At 30.7% G+C, this 20,399-nt stretch overlaps 1 protein-coding gene across 1 annotated transcript; it reads right to left on the bottom strand.

Moving 5' to 3' along the window:
• Window positions 1–1,331: 1,331 nt before the first annotated feature.
• Window positions 1,332–3,368, bottom strand: LOC105117269 (uncharacterized). The gene is made up of 5 exons (XM_011014875.1): window positions 3,095–3,368; window positions 2,861–3,011; window positions 2,523–2,758; window positions 2,308–2,386; window positions 1,332–2,220 (listed from the first exon to the last, which is right to left on the bottom strand). The coding sequence occupies exons 1-5, from the start codon at window positions 3,104–3,106 to the stop codon at window positions 1,706–1,708; spliced, it is 993 nt and encodes a 330-aa protein (XP_011013177.1). The 5' UTR covers window positions 3,107–3,368; the 3' UTR covers window positions 1,332–1,705.
• Between the last annotated feature and the right edge of the window lie 17,031 nt (window positions 3,369–20,399).

Below are 20,399 nucleotides of genomic sequence, written 5' to 3'. Positions count from 1 at the left end.
CATTTACAATTGAATAATGTCTACACCACATAGAATTTTTACGGATAAGAATTCAGACAGCTTGTACGTGATCGAATAATTGAATTGCTTGTTTCCCATTAATTATCATGTCCAAAGCATGAACCTGTAAAATCTCTGTAAGTATACTTCATACGCATGTGGATCACCAAACCCATGGGAATTCATTAAAGATGTATGTATTTACACAAAGACCTTGGTTTCTTTTTGCCTCCTCTAATTAAGTTTTAATTAGTGTTAAGAAAGAGTTAATATTAGTCAATATCGGTGAAATTAATAGTAATTATAACTTGAGCCTCTGAATTGTATCATGCATGATCACATATTGCACTTGCACTCGGTGATGCAAATTATTCATTTTCATATTCTATACTAAATTTATTCACGAGACTTCTAAACTAGAAACTCCATTTTTGTTTTGTTTTTATGCTCCTAAACACGGAATAAATAGATATCTAAACCCGGCAGCTGCCCAAGTTGTCACTTTTCTGGACCATTGCCAATTGCTGTCTAACCTTGATATAAAATTGACACTTCAGTACCACCTCTTCCTTGAACAGGAGACTCCCAATCTCACTGACTGCAAGAGATACTTTTTACAACAGCTAAGCACTGCACTCGTCCTTCAGATTTTTGTTCCTACTAACACGGAACAAAACGAAGGTGGATGGGGTCTGTAATAGCCAAATCTATCCAGGAAAAATCTGTACCAAGGGCTGCATTATTATTGTCTTTTGTAGGAGTGACGAGGACGAGTGGTCGACCCTCCAACACAGCCTCCTTTAAAATTATGCCACGGAACAAAAACTAAATCAAATAAGACAATATCCACATTAAGTAAAATTCAAACAAATTCAGAAATACATTTTGCATCACACGGCCTTGTATTTTAAACCACATTCACCTATATCTTATTTAATCTCTCTTCCAATTACTCTATTACTCTAGAATGATTCCTCGGTTATATAAGAGAGAGAAAAGAACACATCTCAATTAATTAATTACCCCCCTTGTTTTAATTTAATCACCACATCTAAATTCCTAATTCTTAGTTTAAACACCATTTGTTCTCCTCTCTCCTCCACGGAGTTGATATTCTTTTTTTCTTTTTTTTTGCAAAATAATTAACACAACAACAAATGTTTATGCCCAATCAATCCAAGATACCATCTCTCAAACCCGAGTAATTTCTATTATATAGATAATGTTTTTCTCATTTTTTGTTTGTATTTTACAATTTCTTTTCAGATTTGATTTGCAAATATATTCTTTCTCTATACTACTGTATACAAAAAAGATCCCTTAAATAAATATTTAAGAATTAAAAAAATGATTATTTTTTTTTTTTATTGATAACCTTCATCATATTGACTGAGCAGATAAACAAAGAAAATAACAAATAAAAAGAAGCAGGATCAACAACTGAACAGGTTTACGGGCCAGTCGGCCATCTAGCCGGTCAACAGTGCATCTCTTGCTAATTCTCCTAACCTAAACCATATATGCATTCCCAAAATTAACCCTGCTATGCCTCTATTCGTAATCTTGTTGTTTACTTTTCCCTTCCTAAAAGCTCATGCACATTTTCGTTCCTCTCTCATGCCATATATATGTATCCATCAATTCTCCACCATCGTCCGATCAACCAATCATTCTCCACCATCGTCCGATCAACCAATCTTCATCATCACATGATAGAACAAGCATTAGGATTCTCATCACTGAACATCTGGGGTGTAGGATGAGGATAATGATGGTCCACCACATACCCCTGTTGATTCATCGCAGAATAACCTTGCTGATTATAGATAGAAGGATGATCGTAATGATTTTTGTAACTCTCCACCACTTGATTTTGACCGTCCACTCCATCAAACCAGAATGTAGATGCTGATGCCGGATATCCAAAGTACTCCATCTTGCTCACCTCCACCTTAGCACCACCACCAGCAGTTTCCTCCTCCTTCCCTCCATCCCCTTCTTTCTTCTCAGCTTTCGCTTCTCCTCCTTTCTCCTTCTCTTTCTTCTCTCCGCCATCTCCACCACCACCCTTGTCTTTCTTCTCCTCCTCCTTTTTTGGAGATACCACTTCCACGCCTCTCTTTAGCTTCTCTTTTAGGTAAGGTGCCATGTCCTTTACGTCCATGGTTCCCTTCACCGTTACCAGATCCTTGGCCGCGTCCACAGTAACGCCACCCACGCCTGTTTTTAATTAGCCACGTCATCCATCTGATTTTACTAGTTTGCCACCTACTTTGAATAATTAAATTTTAAAAAAGAGTCAATTACCTTTGATTTTGGAGATGATTTTCTCTATTTTTGAAATGCAGCCTTCACAGTGTAATCTTATTTTCAAAACGACGGTACTCTGCAACCACCACCACAATTTATCAAAAAAGTAGTTAAATAAAAATAATAATCGACGTCTAATTATGATACTTGCGGATTCAATACGGGGAACACCTCGAGATTAACGATTGAATTTTAGTAATTTATTTATTTACCTCTTGAGGTGGTTTTTCCGCTTCCTTCTGTTTCTCCGGTTTCTTTTCGGATTTGTCATCGGCCTTTTTATCGCCACCGCCAGCAGCGGCACCACCATCTTTCTTTGGCTGGGGAGAGACAATCTCAACTCTCTTCTTAGTTCTCTCTTCAACCCTGGCTTTGATTTTAGCAGGGTCAACTTTCCCCATCACCGTCAGTTTGTTGCCTGCACAATCTGTCTTCACACTTTCCACACCTGAAAAAACCCACAAAAACAGTCGTGTGAGCAACCTCCAATGCCTTAATAACTAATTATCAAACCGAAATAAATTAATTAATTGTTATAAACAAATATTACCGTCGAAATGTTTAACAGCGTGTCTAATTTTCTTGGCACAGCCTTCACAATGAATGTCCATCTTGTAAACGGAAATAAACATGCCATCATCTTTCTTTACACCTGCATCAGTAGCCGGCTTCTTCTCTCCTTCAACTTTGGCACCTTCTTTCTGCTTGAAATTAAGTCAAATTAAGCCAAGAGTGAATTATAATTAAAGATCGGAAAGTGAGTGAGCTATTAATGTTAACGAACCTCTGCGTCCATTAGTCTTTTTTTGGGTTACTGCCTACTCGTTGTGGATTCTTGGAATTGTTTTTGAAGATGCGAAATATATAAAGAGAAGAAACAGTGGGTAGATTAGTGAATGGTTGCGAAACAATAAAACGGGTTATGTGTTTTATGGATGGCGTGATGATGATTTTTATGGGAACTGATGACGATTTTTATGGGAACTTTTAGAGAATGAGGTCAGCCGGGGGAGATGGAGAGAGAGGTGTGTGGGCTGTGAGTTCTGTGGATTGTGCCGCCCTGGTGGACTAATAGTTGTCTATAAAAGAATGCAGTCGTGACAATTCATCTGATTTTGACTTGACCATGACTGGCTGCTAAAATGACTGGAATGACCTCGTCAATTTTCCATATCAGAGAGATGGTGGTGTGGGCAGTTATGTCAAAGGGAATCGGTGGCTGTTACCATGTCAGAAAAGTAGACGTGTGCGGTAAGGTTCGGTTGTTGTTGTTAATTTTGTTTTCTATTTATATATTAAAATAATATTTTTAAAATTTTTAAAAAATTATTATTAATATTAATAAATTAAAATGATATAAAAATATTTAAAAATTATTTAAAATAAATAATATAATTATTTAAAAACACGCAAAAAGCAGATTATATCAAAGGAGGAAATTGTAATTTCATTTTAATACCTCATTAATTGTATTTGCTATTTACCTGATTTGTTTTTACATAATGTTAAGAATTTCAAATTACCTTGTTGTGGAATTTCTAGGAATGACCTGGGCTGTTTCTTTAATTTTAGTGAACAGGCATTTTGTATATGCAAGGATATTCGCTCGTGTTTTGTAGCAGATCAGTAATAGTTTTTGTTTTAAATATAAAAAAATGATTTTAAGTGATTTTTATTTATGAACAAATGAAACTTAATAATTTTGGATTTTACGGTTAAATTAGACTCTATTACTTAAGTCTGTGTTTTGAGTCAAATCCAATAGCATTTAGCATTATTATATCAAAATAATTATAAAATAAAAAATTATTAATTTAAAATAAAAAAATTAAATTTTTTAAAAAATATTTTTAAAACTAAAAAATAAACATGTTTTAATAACAAAATTCAACCCAACCTAACATAAAAAAATTATCATCACCCAATTTTTATACAATATAAAAAAGTTACCTCAATTTATTTCCTCTTTATAGTATGAAAAAAATTCAATAAGATAAATATAAAAAAATTAAAGAGAAAAAAAACAATAAAATTGAAAATCTTTTAAAAAAATTAAAGGGAAAGAAATTAGTTGCGAGTATATTAAATATTTAAAAATATAGAAGTCATTATCAAGGAGTATGACATCTTCAAGAGCTCTGATATACGATATTTATAATGTTACTATAAAAAATATTTTATTTAAAAATAGTGATGTTGCAAATATATTCCATACTTTTTAACTCAACTCATGCATTTATATATTTAAAAAAAATTATTATTGACCCGCTGCAAAATGTGGGCCAATATACTAGCTATTATATTATTATATAATGGTTATTTTAAAAAAAAATATATTCATTGAGATAATATATTTTTATTTTTTAAAATGATTTTTTATGTCATCACATCAAAAATAATACAAAATCATCAAAAAAATATCAATTTGAGTTAAAGGAAAAAATAAAAATAAAAATCAAATTGTTTTTAAAGCATTTTTTAAAGGAAAAAACAAACATGCTTTAATAAGAAAATTCAACCTAACCTGAGAAAAAAATAGCATCACCCAACTTTTATATAATATAAAAATAGTCTCATTAATTTATTTTCTCTTTACCATATAAAAAAAAATTAAATAAGAGGAAAAAAAGAAAAAAATCTAAAGAGAAAAAAAAATTAAAATTGAAAATATCCGACTTCTCAGCTAGACCCAAGATCGGTGGGTCTCGTTATGAGCCAGACCTAATATCGTTGCGTCTAGTGGTCAAATTAGATCCAACAACACTTTTTGACTAATAAACAAAAAAGACAATGCCACTTAGGTGCTACAGTATTGTCCATAATACAAACACTCTATATTTATAATATGATTTAAAGTGCAATGATTATATATTAACAATACTATTTTTTAAAATATTTTAAAAAATATATATTGAGATAATATTTTTTATTTTTTAAAATTTATGTTTTATATCATCACATCAAAATAATACAAAAACATAAGAAAAAATTAATTTGGTAAAGAAAAAAATAAAAAAAATTAAGGTTTTTAAAATATTTTTGAAACGCAAAAACAAAAATATTTTAATTAAAACACAAAAAATATAAATATTAATTCGAAAACAAAAATATTTTAGTTAAAACACAAAAAATATAAATATTAATTCAATGTCAGACCCAATAGCGTTGGGTCTGGCAATTAAATTAGACTCAACAATACTTTTTGACTAATAAACAAAAAAGACAATGCCTCTTAGGTGTTACGATGTAGTCCATATTGCAAAAACTCTATATCTATAATGTGTGGTCTACAGTGCAATAAGTTTATGTTCACAGTAATATTTTTTAAAATATTTTAAAATATATATATATAATGAGATAATTTTTTATTTTTTAAAATTTATTTTTTTATATTATCATATCAAAATAATACAAATCAATAAGAAAATATTAATTTGGTAAAGAAAAAAATTAATTTTTTTAAAAGTATTTTTAAAACATAAAAACAAATATGTTTTAATTGAAACGTAAAAAATATAAATATTAATTCAACGACAAACTCAATAGCGTTGAATCTAGCGGTCAAGTCAGATTCAACAATATTTTTTAACTAATAAATAGAAAAGATAATGTCCCTCGGGTGCTATAATGTCATCCATAATGCAAACACTTTATGTCTATAATGTGATCCATAGTGCAATAAATCCATGTTCACATTACTAATTTTTTAAAAATATTTAAAATATATATATTGAGATAATATTTTTTTTATTTTTTAAAATTTATTTTTTTATATCATCACACCAAAATAATACAAAAACTTTAAAAAAATATTAATTTGAAGTAAAAAAATAATTTTTTAAAAGTATTTTTGAAATGCAAAAACAAACATGTTTTAATAAGGAAATTTAACTTAATCTAAAATGGAAAAAAAAATCATCATCACCTAACTTTTATATAATATAAAAAACGTTACATTAATTTGTTTTCTCTTTATAGTATGGAAAATAAATTCAAGAAGAGAAAAAAAAAATTAAAGCGGAAAAAAAATAAAATAAAAAATATCTTAAAAGAAAAAAATCAAAGAAAAAAAATTAGTTACCATGTATTGGGTGTTAATTTGCCATGCACTATTCATGGTGCTTTGAAGAAAATATTTTATTGGAAAATAGTGATGGTGTAAATACAGTTCATGCTTTTAACCCAACTCAAATATTTTTACATTTGAAAAAACTTTATTATTAACATGTTGCAGATCGAGGACCAATATATTAGTTATTATATTATTATATAATTATTATTTTTTAAAATACTTTTTTAATAAATATATTGAGATAATATTTTTTTATTTTTTAACATTTTTATATCATGTAATATTTTTTATATTTTTTTTTATATTTTTTTATATCATAATATCAAAATAATACACAAATATCAAAAAAATATTAATTTGAATTAAAAAAAATTAATTTTTTAAAGCATTTTTGAAAAGCCAAAACAAACATGTTTTAATAAGAAAATCTAACCTAACCTCAAATAAAAAAAATTATTATCATTTAACTTTTGTATAATATAAAAAAATCTTATCAATTTTTTGTATTGGTATGAAAAAATTAAATAAAAAAATCTAAAAAGACAAAAACATAAAATTAAAAATATTTGATGGTCCAATCAAATTTAATAGCGTTAGATCCGACTATCTAGCTGGATCCAATAATACTTTTTAACTAATAAATAAAAAAATAATGTCTTCTAAATGCTACATGTCTATATTTATAATGTGATTCATAAAATAATAAATTTATGTTTGTAATAAATGTATAATATTTTTCGTACGAAAGTATATTATTATAAAATGATATCCTCTACTCCGCTGATGCAAACACATTAGTAAAAATAACAATTATATCTCCAAATTTTAAAATTATGTCTAGTATTGGGTAATTAATTTGATATCTTCCAATTCTAAGGGTTTTCTTTTTTCGAATAAGTCGGACTTAGCACAAAGGTCATTTTGCTGCCGTTTCAAAGCTCCTAATTATTAAACTTGGTCCAACTGATTTCTTAAGTATAACCAAATCTCAAAAAGGTGTGGAGCTGAGCTTTTTAGTTTTGCGCTATATAGATCAGTTGCTTTGGAATCACTGGTCATAAAGATTAAAAGTTTGCACCAAGAAAGAAATGGAAGATTAAGAGTGAGAGGAATTCATTATTTTTAGTATACGGCTGTTATTGTGCTAGCTTTTATTTTCAAAAATATTTTTTAAATTATATTTTACTAGAAAAATATTAAATAAATATTTTTTATGAGTTTTTTCAATGGTCTTAATATGCTAATAAAAAGATATATATATTTTTAATTAAAAAATAATCTTAAAAATGCTGGGTACTAAACAAATACTTGATTTCGAATCCAACTGAAACTTGGGTGCCATTTCAAGCATCGACACCTGCGATAGCACACTGCCAATTGCTTCCATCACAAGTCTAGTCTAGCATGATGGCAACGAGTGTTGATGCAATAGTCGATTTATGGACCAAAATTGCAAAACTTTTAGTTATACCTTTGATTCCATTGCAAGAAAGGAGGATAAATCCTAGGCCACAGAAGAGGCGTACGTAAACATCAATATAAATGCGACTCTTATTTGTCTTCGTTGGGGGCCTTATAATGAGACAATGTATAATATACATGCTTGATGCTTCGGATATTAGAAAACAGACCCAGGACGATGATCCCATGGATGAAGGGGAAGACCAATAATAAAGAAGGAATGAGGACCGCATGCCCAAATAGCCATTTGTTGTTTTTTAAGATTTTTGAAATTGTTTTTATTTTAAGTTAATTTTTTATTTTTGAATTATTTTTTATATATTGATATTAAAAATAAATTTAAAAAATGAAAAAATATTATTAAATAAAAATATTTTAAAAAATAATCACTATTATTATTGCTATATTAAACACCGGATTACATACAGAGGGAAGTAGAAATTTCTCATAAATATCATGTACATAGTGACATAAGAAAATCTCAGCACCACAAGTACAATGCCCATGTGAGTTTTTAAGAATACATGGATCTCGTCCTGGCGTGCACGTCTGTTACCCCCGCGGTGCCTTACATGCCTACTGGGTTTGTAGGGTATTCAGTTGGCCGTGAGGATTAGTCGTGATGCGCGCAAGCTGGCCCGGAAACCCCACGTAAATCAAAAAAAAAAAAATACATGGATCTTGAAGATGCATGTTCATAGCTAACAACTTGAGGTTCTTTCAAAGGTATTCGGGCTTGGAAAGGTCTTTTACTCCTTTTTTTTTTTTTGTTATAGCGATGAAGTTAATTTTGCATCTCTTTTTGTATGAGAAGGCATTTAGTATATGAAATATATTAACACAAGATAGGAAAAAGTGAATTTAAATGATTTTCTCATGAGCTTTTAAATATAATTTTCTTTTTGCTTTTAGTTCTTCCAAGATTCAAATCCTAAAAGTGTATATATTTTGAGGAAAAGAAATAGGAAGAAAAGTAGTGTAAAGGAAATTAATACTTTGTTTTAATGCTTAAATTATGATTAGAAAAGATAAGAATGGAAGGGAAAACAAAGGAAAATAAATAAATTTCATTTAAATTGTTGTGATCATCCTATAGTTTAGTTGTTTTTTCACTTAAATTCTATTTCTTTAGAAAGTATAGTTTATTTCTTAGGTCAATGCAGCTTTTGAATTTGAATGAAAAGATGAATATACCCTTATATAATATAATACAAACAGCCTAATTGATAGAGGTTTCCATCTTCTTCTGTCTCCATGACCTTTTCTTTCCCTCTTCACTAACCAAAAATAAAAAATAAAAAATCAACATATAGAACTATGAATTCTGGCTTCATATCTTTCAAATGTATATAAATCTGATAAAATTTCATCATTCACCAAGCTGAGAGAAGGGTGGCCATGTTTTCAACTGCAAGGTTCTTTGAAGAGAGCAATTTATGCGTGGATGATTGAAAGGAGAAGAGTAATGCATATGCTGAAGTGAAGTCTTTGATTGAATTGAAAAGTTGGTTTCGATAATGGCATTATTATTAGGGTTAATATTTTTGACTAAGACGAGAGATTTGAGAATGGATTTTGTAGAGATTTATATGCCTTCAATTGTTATGTAAGGAATTTCGTGAATATAGATTGATATGAGAGGTTGTTCTTGAGATCTTAGAGAAATAGAATAAAAAAAAAACTAGAAAAGCGTAAAAGATAAACTAATAAGACCTGCAATAATTTATGCATATAAAAAGGATAATCTTTCATTCAATTTCTGGATCCAAACTTAATTGCTCCATTTTCTTTATTTCTTACAGAGTAAAATGTTTTTGCTCTATTTCTGTGCTTTTTAAAGATGACCCTCAAAATCTACCAACTAAAGAACAAGATCTATATGGGGTAGATCTACATATAGCCAACAATAAAGAATTTATTGGTTGTGCAAATCTACATCTTCTCTTATTCTTCTCCTCTTTCTTGTTCAAAAACTTCACCATATCTGGATAACAAAAGTGGGTTGGGGCTCTGGCATCATCATCTTAGCCTAAAAATTTAGTGGTTTTCTTGTGCTTTGGAACTTAATAAGCTTTCAGAGAAGAGAAGTACAAGGAGATTTGTTGGGTTTGGGTGGTGCCTAAATTGGTGCTTCCATAGAGGAGATTTGTTAGGTTTAGGTGGCTAAATTCTAGGATGAGAATGAAGAGCAGGGTTCTAGACTTTACGATTTGAGCGCAGGGATCCGATAAAGTTGAAGTAGCATATGACATGTTTGTTAAAATGCTTTACACAAGTTCAAGCTTTGAAGGCATGCTATAATTATTATTATTAGATTGCCTTTTTTTTATTTAATGTCATTTTCATTATTTTGATGCACTAAGATTCTTAGTCATTAAATGAAATATAATAATAAACTTGTAAATAATTTATTTTTTCTTAAACTTTTTTATGATATCATATAAAGTGTTATGAACATAAAAAGTTCAAGATATTTTTTTTGTAATTTTTAAAGCTACGGAGATAGTGTAAAATGAGGTAAATTAAAGGATGTTCAAAGTAATTTTTTCAAAAACAAATGTGAATGCTAAGACAAGTAAAAAAAAATATATCAAAATATATACTCATATTTTGTGTGATTGAAAGTTAAAAAAAATTATAAATATGATAAAATCATGTTTCAATTCTATTTTAAACATTTTAATAATAAACAATTGATTTCAATTGAATTTCCATAAGTAATTTGTTATTAGTATTATTATTTTCAAATCAAATACATAATAATTGAAAACTAAATTATTAAACTAAAAATAAAAAGAAAAAGAAACATAAAATTTATAATAATATTTAAGAATCATATCAAAATTAAAAAGTAAGTATATTTAGTAAATGCTTTCTAAGGTGTAAGAAAAACTTTGAAAAAAGAAAAGAAAATGTAAACAAAGGCTTAGTGCATTAGATATAATGTAACTTAAGATAGAAATACACATAAAACTCTACAAACTAAATTGGATAAATCAAGATAGTATAATAATCCTAGGCAAATGCTATCTTATTTCCTTTTCTATAAGAAAGATATATTTTGTTAGTGTTTCGTGTAATGTGGATTATATAGATTCATGTCATTGATTTCTAGAAAGGTCATAACAAAAATATTGTATATGATGGACGACATAACATATATACCTTTAGTGTAAAGGGTAAGCATATGTTGTTGGCACTCAAATTGAAAAAAGAAATTATTCTAAGCAAGGCTAAAAAGATGTTTTTATCTCAATATATAGAGAAAGAAGTGGAAAAAAATAATAAAGAAATAGAGTGTGGAGAATTAAAATGATGTGAGAAAAGAAATGATGTGTGTGCATATAATGAATTCCCTCTAAAATTATTTATTTTCTTTTATTTAATTTAACGTTAAATTTGTATTGTCTTTTCAGTTTTGGATGTAATGAGGTCCCATGGATAATTCATGTTTTATTATTATTTTGTCCAAAACTACAAAATTGGGACCTCATTATATCCAAAACTGAAAAGACAATACAAATTTAACGTTAAATTAAATAATTATTAGATACATATGTATAAAAACTAAGTTTGATGACTTAATTAGATTTTTAATTTGCCAATTTAATTTAATCATGACTCCAACTAAATATTTAATTAAATTCAAGAATTAATTTAGGTCAAATTAAAATATTTAATTACGTGTAAGGACTTAATTATACTTTTAATTGGTTAAATTAATTTTATTAGAAACTTAGTTGGTGAAAAATTAAATATGAAAGCTTAATTTGGGTTTAATTGAGAATATTAGAATTTTAAAGGAACATATTGAATTTTTAAAAAATTTAATTGAGTGAAATCAAGGATAAAATTGAAAAAAAATCAAAGTTTAGGAGTTAATTAAGAGCCAAAAAAACTAAATTCATAACCAGGGATCTTTTTGCAAAAGATGTGTGAATTCAAGGATCCAATTCAATTGAAATTAGGGAAAAATTAGAAAATAAAAATTTAAGAGTCAATTAAGGGTCAAATTGAAAAACATTCAGAACCAATGACCTTTTTGCAAAAGTCATGCAAATTCAAGGACCCAATTCAATTAAAAATAAGGGTGAAATTGAAAAAATTAAAAGTTTAAATGTCAATTAGAGATAAAATTAAAAATATTCAAGCCCAAGGACCAAGTTAAAAAAGATGTTTAAATCAGAGGGTGCTTTCAAAGCTTTGCAGGGGTGAAATTAAATTGATTATTGAAATCAAAATGTAATTAAAGAACTAATTGAATAAATAAGAAAGTTAGGAGCTAAAATTAAAAAAAGAGATTAACGATCTAATTCAAGCCAAAACATCAAAATGGTGTTGTCTCTTTTTAATGAAATAGTGCATTTTGACTACGTTTTAACCAAAATAATGTGTTTTGGTTCATAACAACATCATTTTGGTCAATACTAAGTCAAAAAAATATAATAAAAGACAGACAATTCATCGTTTGATCACTGCTCATTATCTCTAACCTCCACTCGGTAAATAAAGATGAATTTCATGCAAAATAAAAGGAGAAAATCATATGGAAATGAAGCCAAAAAACCAACCTTTACACACTTCTTTTTCAATTGCCCAACAAGTAAACTTTGTCCCCATATAGTATCCACCTTGAGCTACCAATAGCACCATCAGTACCACTAATAGCAAGCTAACATCCCCTATTTACATCCCCTATTTATTTGGAGGCATAAGAGGAGCAACACTTTCAGGTGACTCAATAACAATAAATTCATCAACACTCTCGTACCAACGCCACTAGCTCCACCACCTCACTATCGTGAGTTGTCACCTCAGACAAGCATTGTCACTAGTGACCAATACCACAAGCAAAGTATCATTTTCTCTATATTTCTCCTACATGAGCTTTTTGAATGATAAAACTTGCATGCAAAACATGAATAATTCATGTTTTATAGTAGGTTTGCAACAAAACATGGTTGCTACACTGCGCCAATGACCATGCAATATGGGGTGGACCAAGCCTACCCATTTATATATAAAAAAAGCAACATGCTTGTTAGGTTGTTTGTTAACATAATAAAACAAGCTAGGTTGGGCTCAGCCAGCCTACACACATGGGCTTGGGCTTCGGGCCTAATAGGCTTGATCCATTTGGCCAAGGTAAGTTATTCAGATTTAAAAGTGAGTTTGACTTGTTTTTTCCCCTTAAGAAATAAGGCTTTGTCTGGGTTTTTAGGGTGCGTTTGCCAAACACACCTTTAAGGTGTTTGTAATACTTTTGATTTTTTGTTGAGCGTTTGCCAAACACGTCGTAAGCCTTTTCTATTTAGTTTTAGTTTGTTTTAATTTGTGTATTTAGCAAAATAAACACTTAAAAATTTTCAAAAAAATTTGTAAGTATTCAGGGACCATTTTGAAATTAGTTATGATGTTTTTTCAATAGTTTTTCCCTAATATCAGCTATAGATTTACATTGTACGATACAGATCCAATATTAAAAATACCTAATTGTTCTTCAGAATTTTTAAAAAATTTCAAAAATTCAAAAAAATATTTCATTTATTTCAAAAAATATAAAAATATATATATATTTTTTATAGAATATATCATATTGTAGGCTTATACTATAAGGTATGGACCCAATATTAAGAATACTTGGTTTTGTCCAAAATTTTAGAAAAATCCAAAACAAATAAAAAATTACCTCATTTTAAAAACACAAAAAAATATGTTTTTTGTTTATGCATACGACCAAATTCTAAAGGTTTTCATGCATATTTTCTAAAAAATAAAATTTCATTTTTATCATACAAAATGGATATCGTAACTAATGTCATAACCTAATTTTTTATTCTTTTATTTAATTTTTTTTATTTCCTGAAAAATGATAATAAAAAAATGAAAAAAAGTGAAAAAAATGATGATGAAAAAAACAAATTAAAAAATAAAATAAATGAAGAATGAATTAAAATTTAGGTTAGGACAACATAAATTAAAAGTTTGGGACTTAATTAAACATGGGAGTAGCTTCATTAATCGAAGCAAGAGCTTGATTGGAGAATTGATAAGTTTGAGGACTTATTTGTTGGAATTAATTTAATTAATGAAATCAGTGGCTTACTTGAAGAAATACCAAAGTTTGGGGCTGATTCGGGTTAAAACTGTAAGAAATTAAAGTCTAAGGACCATTCTGTAAATATTGTTAAAATCCAGGGGTCCAATTATAGTTTATCTAGGGAGCTTGATTACAAAAATGTTCCAAGCTTTAAGGACCAAAACGCAAATGGCTATAAATATCGAACGACATTGTTTCAAATGGAACCACTTGTCTTCTTCCGCTTAACAAACCAGGGAAACAGACGCCCTTGCCATCAATACTTCGGCAATAACGATCCTGAATGTCTTCATTGCCAAGGAAAACACATGGCATTCTCTGACTATAAAAGCCAGAGAAGAGATGCACAGAGGAGGGGGGATAAGAAAAAAAGGAGATCACAAAAAGGAGATGGAAGAGAAAACAGAGGAAAAGAAAGGATAGCAGTGAAAAACAAAAGGGGAAGCTTTTGACTTTTTATTTGGTGGCAGCTCCAAAAGCTCCACTTTTAGCATCCATTGCTATTATTGCTTGAGAAGGAACGAACAAACATTGAGGGCTTGACTGAAGGAAGCTTCAGCAAAGAAAGAAAAAAAGACAGGGGAGACTGGAAAAGGGGACGAAACAGGGGACTAAGAGAGAACCGAGAGAATTCGGGGAGGAGAAAATAAGATAAAATTGAGAGAGACCAGGAGGAATTAAACTTAAAGAGTAGAGAAATATGTGTTGAGGAATTAGATGGATGATGTACTGATATTTGTTTATAGAAGGCCAAACATATTGATATAATATTTAATGTGGTTCGGCAAATTACATACATCCATATAAGAGTTGATATTATTAGAGATAGAGAAAGAATACAAAACAAATATATAGAAGAGGAGGATTACACCCACTCACACTCAACTCCTAGCTCATTCTTGCAATGGCAGTAGGGCTGCTGCCCTTGGAGCTGTCTCTTTTTTTCTTTTCACTCTTAACACTTTCTCTCATTTTGCTCTCAAACAATGCCTTTATTTATAAGCATTAATGGTAAGACAAGATTCAAAAATCATGGCATGATTTATGACACTCATAGTGGCACCACATGGGTTGCACCATTTTTGTCAATGATGGTGCAATTATCATTGTAGCCTTTTGACAATGGTAACCCTACTTCCTAGGGTAGGCTGCAAAAATGTTGCCTATTAATGGCAATATCTTAACAATCACCCCTTTTGATATTTATATGGGCAATTGTCCTTTTCCTTCTTCAACACAAGCTTGCATCCTGCAGCTCTTCCAAGCTTACCATTTTGAGAGCATCTACGACCAAGTTTACAGGTACTTGCCAAACCTTTCAGTCACCAGAGTCACCAGAGCACACCTTTTCTCACACAAAAGGATCACTATAACCAGATGGTTTTCCACGTCACATCTGAAAAGTGTTAACGCTTGTCTCTAGAACACAACATTCCCTTTCAAGATTATCAACCATGCTCGGTCCGGAATGATTTATCAAGTCTCACACTAAGGCTTACAACACCCTTTCAAATGGAAATTTCTATTTCCAAGTGTGACAGTCATTATTTGAGTATCTCAATATGATCACAAGCTCACCACTCTTCCAAGAGTCTACTCATCCAGGAGTTGCATCTGCCCTCTATTCCACCCTAAGAACCACACCTTACTTCTCCATAAGTCTCTTGCTCTTAGTCTCAAGAGTCCAGGTAGCTCTCCACTTTTAACCATGGAGGCATCCCATTAAAGGTTGATCTATATATGTCTTTATACTTTGAGTATTACAATCCCATTATCGAGCTTACCACCTTGACAAGAGTCAACTTGTTCCAGGAACCTGCGCATGCCCTGTGCTCCTATATAGCAGTTGCATCTTAATGCTCCACAAGTCATCCATTTATTGTCCAAGACAAATGTTTTCTAGCTCATTCCATGAAATTTAATCTGGCATTTGTCTACATACTCATCATAGCCACTTCATTGGTTATCCATCTATCCACTCATATCTAGCCATCATATCGGCTCTACGGTGCTCTGTAATTAGGGTTCCTATCATGGCCCTCACACTTTCTTGTGAGATGTCTTCGCTCGTTGTCATGTGGCGGTCTGATCTTGGGCTCATCTCATGGCTCTCATACCTTCTCTTTAAGGTGTCTTCACCTTTCATAGACGGTCGCATCCTCTTTCAGCTGGGACGCTTCAAAGTGGATCCATAAAATTCTCTACCACCATGTGGACTATGAGAGAGATCACTATTGATTAGTACTTAAAAGTGCATTTTTTATCAAGGTTTTATGTCATCATTTTGCACTTGAAGTATCAATAACTCCTTAACTAAAGCATGTTTTATAATAATATATCTAATAATATAAGATACCTTTAATTTATGGTAAATATTCATTTTAAATGCAGGCCTATCACATAAATAAAAGGATTGATTGATGAATTTAAGAACTGAAATTGAAAGGACAATCATTTTAAATGTAGGCCTATCACATAAATAAAAGGATTGATTGATGAATTTAAGAACTGAAATTGAAAGGACAAAGAGATGACCAAACTTAGAAAATAGATACCGGTGCAATCCAAACCAGAACACTATTCGATAATTTGATCATATCTAGAGCTGTAGATCTCAGATTTAAGTCTACTTTATTACTTTGACACTCCTGCACTTGGGAGAAGACATCAATCTTTTAGTCATGTCAACTACCACTGATCACATAGAAATAGAGAGTTGCAGCACACTCCTCGCAATTGTCTATCTTGATTTTTATATTTGGAGCTTCTATGCCTTTCTACTTGACAGCTCCACCTACTCCTTTTGGTGTCTTCATCTTGCATCATAGGATGTAACATCCCCTCAATTAGGTGCTTCTGCAACAACTTATCTTTCCATCCTTGCATGCATTGGAAAGATCCTCACTTGTTGCCTTCATCAAGAGCACAAGAGGCTTCTTGTTGTACAAACTTCATACAGTCTCTACTCTGAGCTTCATCTGGGAACTCTTCTTTTTTTTTGCACCTGTTGTCTTATTAAAGTACCTCGTTGGATCCTACAAGTACTCCTGCACAATCTTCGTGTCCCTCGTGCAATTTCTGTTCTCTAGATTCTCCCTATTCCTTGCTTCTGTTTGGCAGCAGCTCATCTTGTGACAACACCTATCCAAGTCAAAATAGGGTGCCAATCTTTATCCCCTTGCTGTATTTCTCTTCATTATCAGGGTCTTCATCGATTCTACCCTTCGAGAAATTATAGTCATCGAATCTAACTTCTTTGGAGAAATCACCATTCCATCAAATCCTTGATTATACGGAACCCAATTGTTCCTTTGTGCTGTTATCCTGCTAGTCTTCAACAGTTTCATAATAAACTGTCACATATATGAAAATAATATCGTATGGATAATCCTTCCACTAAGCAAGTTTCCAGGAAAGATTGAAGGGGTCACAATGGTCTCGCTTAAAACCCAATCTCCTAGCCAGAACTTCTTAGGCCATATCAATCCATCGTACTGTCTTTTTGTATATACAAACATTTGCTAGCTTTGTTGTGGCTTTTCTTTGCAAGTGATCTGGAATATTTTGTTTTCATACCTGATTTCTCAACATTTGGCAAGACTACCATTGCTTAGATTCGTCAAGATTGGTCTTCATCAAATTTCACTCTCTACCTCAAATTATCCACATAATTAGGTGTCTAGAGTGTCCTAATTTTGTCTTCCCTCAAGATAATTAAAATTCCCCACATAATAGTTCACACATATAATTGGACAAACATGTGTGATTTCTTCTTCTTCGACACGACTAAAAGCTTGATGTCTTCTCCCAAGTGCAGGAGTGTCAAAGTAATAAATAACCCGGCAAGACCGGGGTCGAACCACAGGGAGGTTAATTGTACAAATTATAAATAATAATTATACAACAACAACAACAATAATAACAACAATAATAATACTAATACTAATACTAATAGTATTAATAATAGTAGTAGTAGTAGTAGTAGTAGTAGTAGTAGTAGTAGTAGTAGTAGTAGTAGTAGTAGTAGTAGTAGTAGTAATAATAATAATAAAGAAAGAGAAGAAGAAGAAGATGATGAGAACTTGGAGATGGAAAATTAATGTAAGGATTAAACAATAATAATAACAAATGTCGAGGTTAGAGGTTCCACTAATGGTATATCAAACAAGTATAGTATAAACTCTTATTATTGAATTGGAAACCACACACAAAGAAGGTTCCAATCAGATTATATATTGTTAACATGATTACATTAGTCATCTTATTCAATTAATGCTAATACTTGTAAATCTCGTCAAGCATTCACGATTATAACTTATGTTAACAACAAATCAAGTTCCTTTCATAGCTCAGGTGTCGGTTATACCATACATTATGGGCTATGAAAGTGCCAAGCATTTGTTGTACCAAGTGTTATACAACATAAATCAAGATTAGTCATTTAACAAGCAAAGTATTAAAGAGTGAACAAGATAACAAATATAAAACATGTTAGTATCAAACATTAAAGTCCATATTAAGTTTGCATTATACTTATTCTTACACCATTAGTGTAACCTTTTCACCTTGACATAACTAACTTAGCTAGACATAATGAAAGAAAGCAAAATAGATAAACAAAATAAGAACATAAAAGTTAACTAAGTAAAGGAAAGGAAATGAAAGGCATAAACTTAATATTAATGAAAGCAAAGCATAAACATTACAAAAAATACAAAGAGAGAAAGGAAGAGCATGATCTTGATCTGGAAACTAAGATGCCTAAATGCATGGCAAATGCCTCCTTTTATAGGCCAAAATTGGGAACTATTGATTTGATGACTAATTGATAAGTGGGTGACCAACTTTTGACTTGGTGACAATCCTTATCTTCTTTTGTCTGCTCAAAACGTCATTGATAACGTCAAAACTGGAGCCCGTTGCAAACATGAAAGTTGTAGGCAATTGTCTCAGCTTTCTTGTATAAAACATTCAACTCATTTGGACTTCTAGAACTCCAAATATGGCCAAAATACCGAACAATGCTCGGGCTGGAAGACAGATTCGGGCTTCTTTGTTGTTGCTACAATTTGGACTTGATAATGGCCTTTTTAGATCTTGGGCTCCATATGAAAGTTGTAGGCCTATGTCTTACCTTTCCATCCATATAAATTGGACCTAAAGCTGAGATATATAGCTCCAGATATGACCCATTTACCGAACAGTGTTCTGGTTTGGATTGCACCGACATCTCTTTTCTAAGTTTGGCCATCTCTTTATCCTTGCAATTTAAGTTCTTCAAGTCATCAATCAATCCTTTCATTTATGTGATAGGCCTGCATTAAAAATAGACATTTACCACAAATTATAGGTATCTTATATTATTAGATACATTATTATAAAACATATTTTAGTTAAGGAGTTATTGATACTTCAAGTGCAAAATGATGATATAAAACCATGATAAAAATGCACTTTTAAGTACTAATCACACCCCTCAACCAGCTTATTACTAGTCCCTAGTAATCAAAGCGTTAAAACAATTTGCAAATTTCACAAAGCAAGGTATTCATCATTTAACTTCCATTAATCTATCTAGATAAACAAACTCTCATTAAATTTATATATCTGCTCAATACCACTTAACAAGATATTAATAAACCTTTCTTTTGTGCTCAATGTATCAACACATAATTATGGGGCTTTTCTTGGAAGAAAACAAAATTTTTGTTCTAATGTTTAAGGTTAACTTCCTTGGGTTGGGATTATTATTTTTGTCTTTTTTTTTTCTTTTTTTCTTTTTAACTCTATATACATATATTTTAAAAACATCATGCTTCTTTAACCCATGTAACGAGCTTTCAGCTAATGACTCCCAGACCAGTTGGTCTTAGGGCATTAGGTGTTAAAACACCCCTACGAGCTTAGTAACTTGGGTCGTAGATACTGATATGTAGATAGTGCAATGTTTGATTTCCTTAAGCTTTTCTCCTCAACCCATGTAACAAGCGTTGAGCCAATAGCTCCCAAGTCAGTTGACTTTAGGGTATTAGGTGTTAAAACACCCCTTCGGGCTTAATTGCTTAGGTTAGGGAGGCTACGAAATCAAACTTATCTACATTTTTATTATCATCATTTTTTTTTCTTTTTTTCTTTTTTTTTTCTTTTTTTTTCATGTTTTTTTTTAATTATATACAATCCCTTTCCCTTAGTTGTTACCTTTAACAAAAGAACATAAATAATGTAATAATCCAATATGCAACCCACAATCATATGTTAAAGTGTGTGTGTGCAAATTAAGGTTTAAAAATACATGTTAAATACGTATATGAGCAGAATTAAGTGGTAACAATATGAGAATTTGTAAACCTGAATATTTCAGGAAGTATTATAATAGATCTTGTTAAGAATGGTTACTAAGATGCGTCTCAAGAGTCACTTTAACAAAAGAACTCCTTTACTCTGCCATCCTAGTAA

The sequence above is a fragment of the Populus euphratica genome, unplaced genomic scaffold (genome assembly GCF_000495115.2).
Source record: "Populus euphratica unplaced genomic scaffold, PopEup_1.0 scaffold1252.1, whole genome shotgun sequence".
Classification (NCBI taxonomy): domain Eukaryota; kingdom Viridiplantae; phylum Streptophyta; class Magnoliopsida; order Malpighiales; family Salicaceae; genus Populus; species Populus euphratica.
Note: the sequence above shows the minus strand (reverse complement) of the source record. Positions and strands in the feature narration are given on the sequence as shown.

Coding starts and splice junctions, on each gene's coding strand:
- LOC105117269 (XM_011014875.1), bottom strand. Junction 2,759..2,860: donor CGCTGTTAAACATTTCGACG/GTAATATTTGTT, acceptor GGGTTTTTTCAG/GTGTGGAAAGTGTGAAGACA. Junction 2,221..2,307: donor AATCATCTCCAAAATCAAAG/GTAATTGACTCT, acceptor AATTAAAAACAG/GCGTGGGTGGCGTTACTGTG.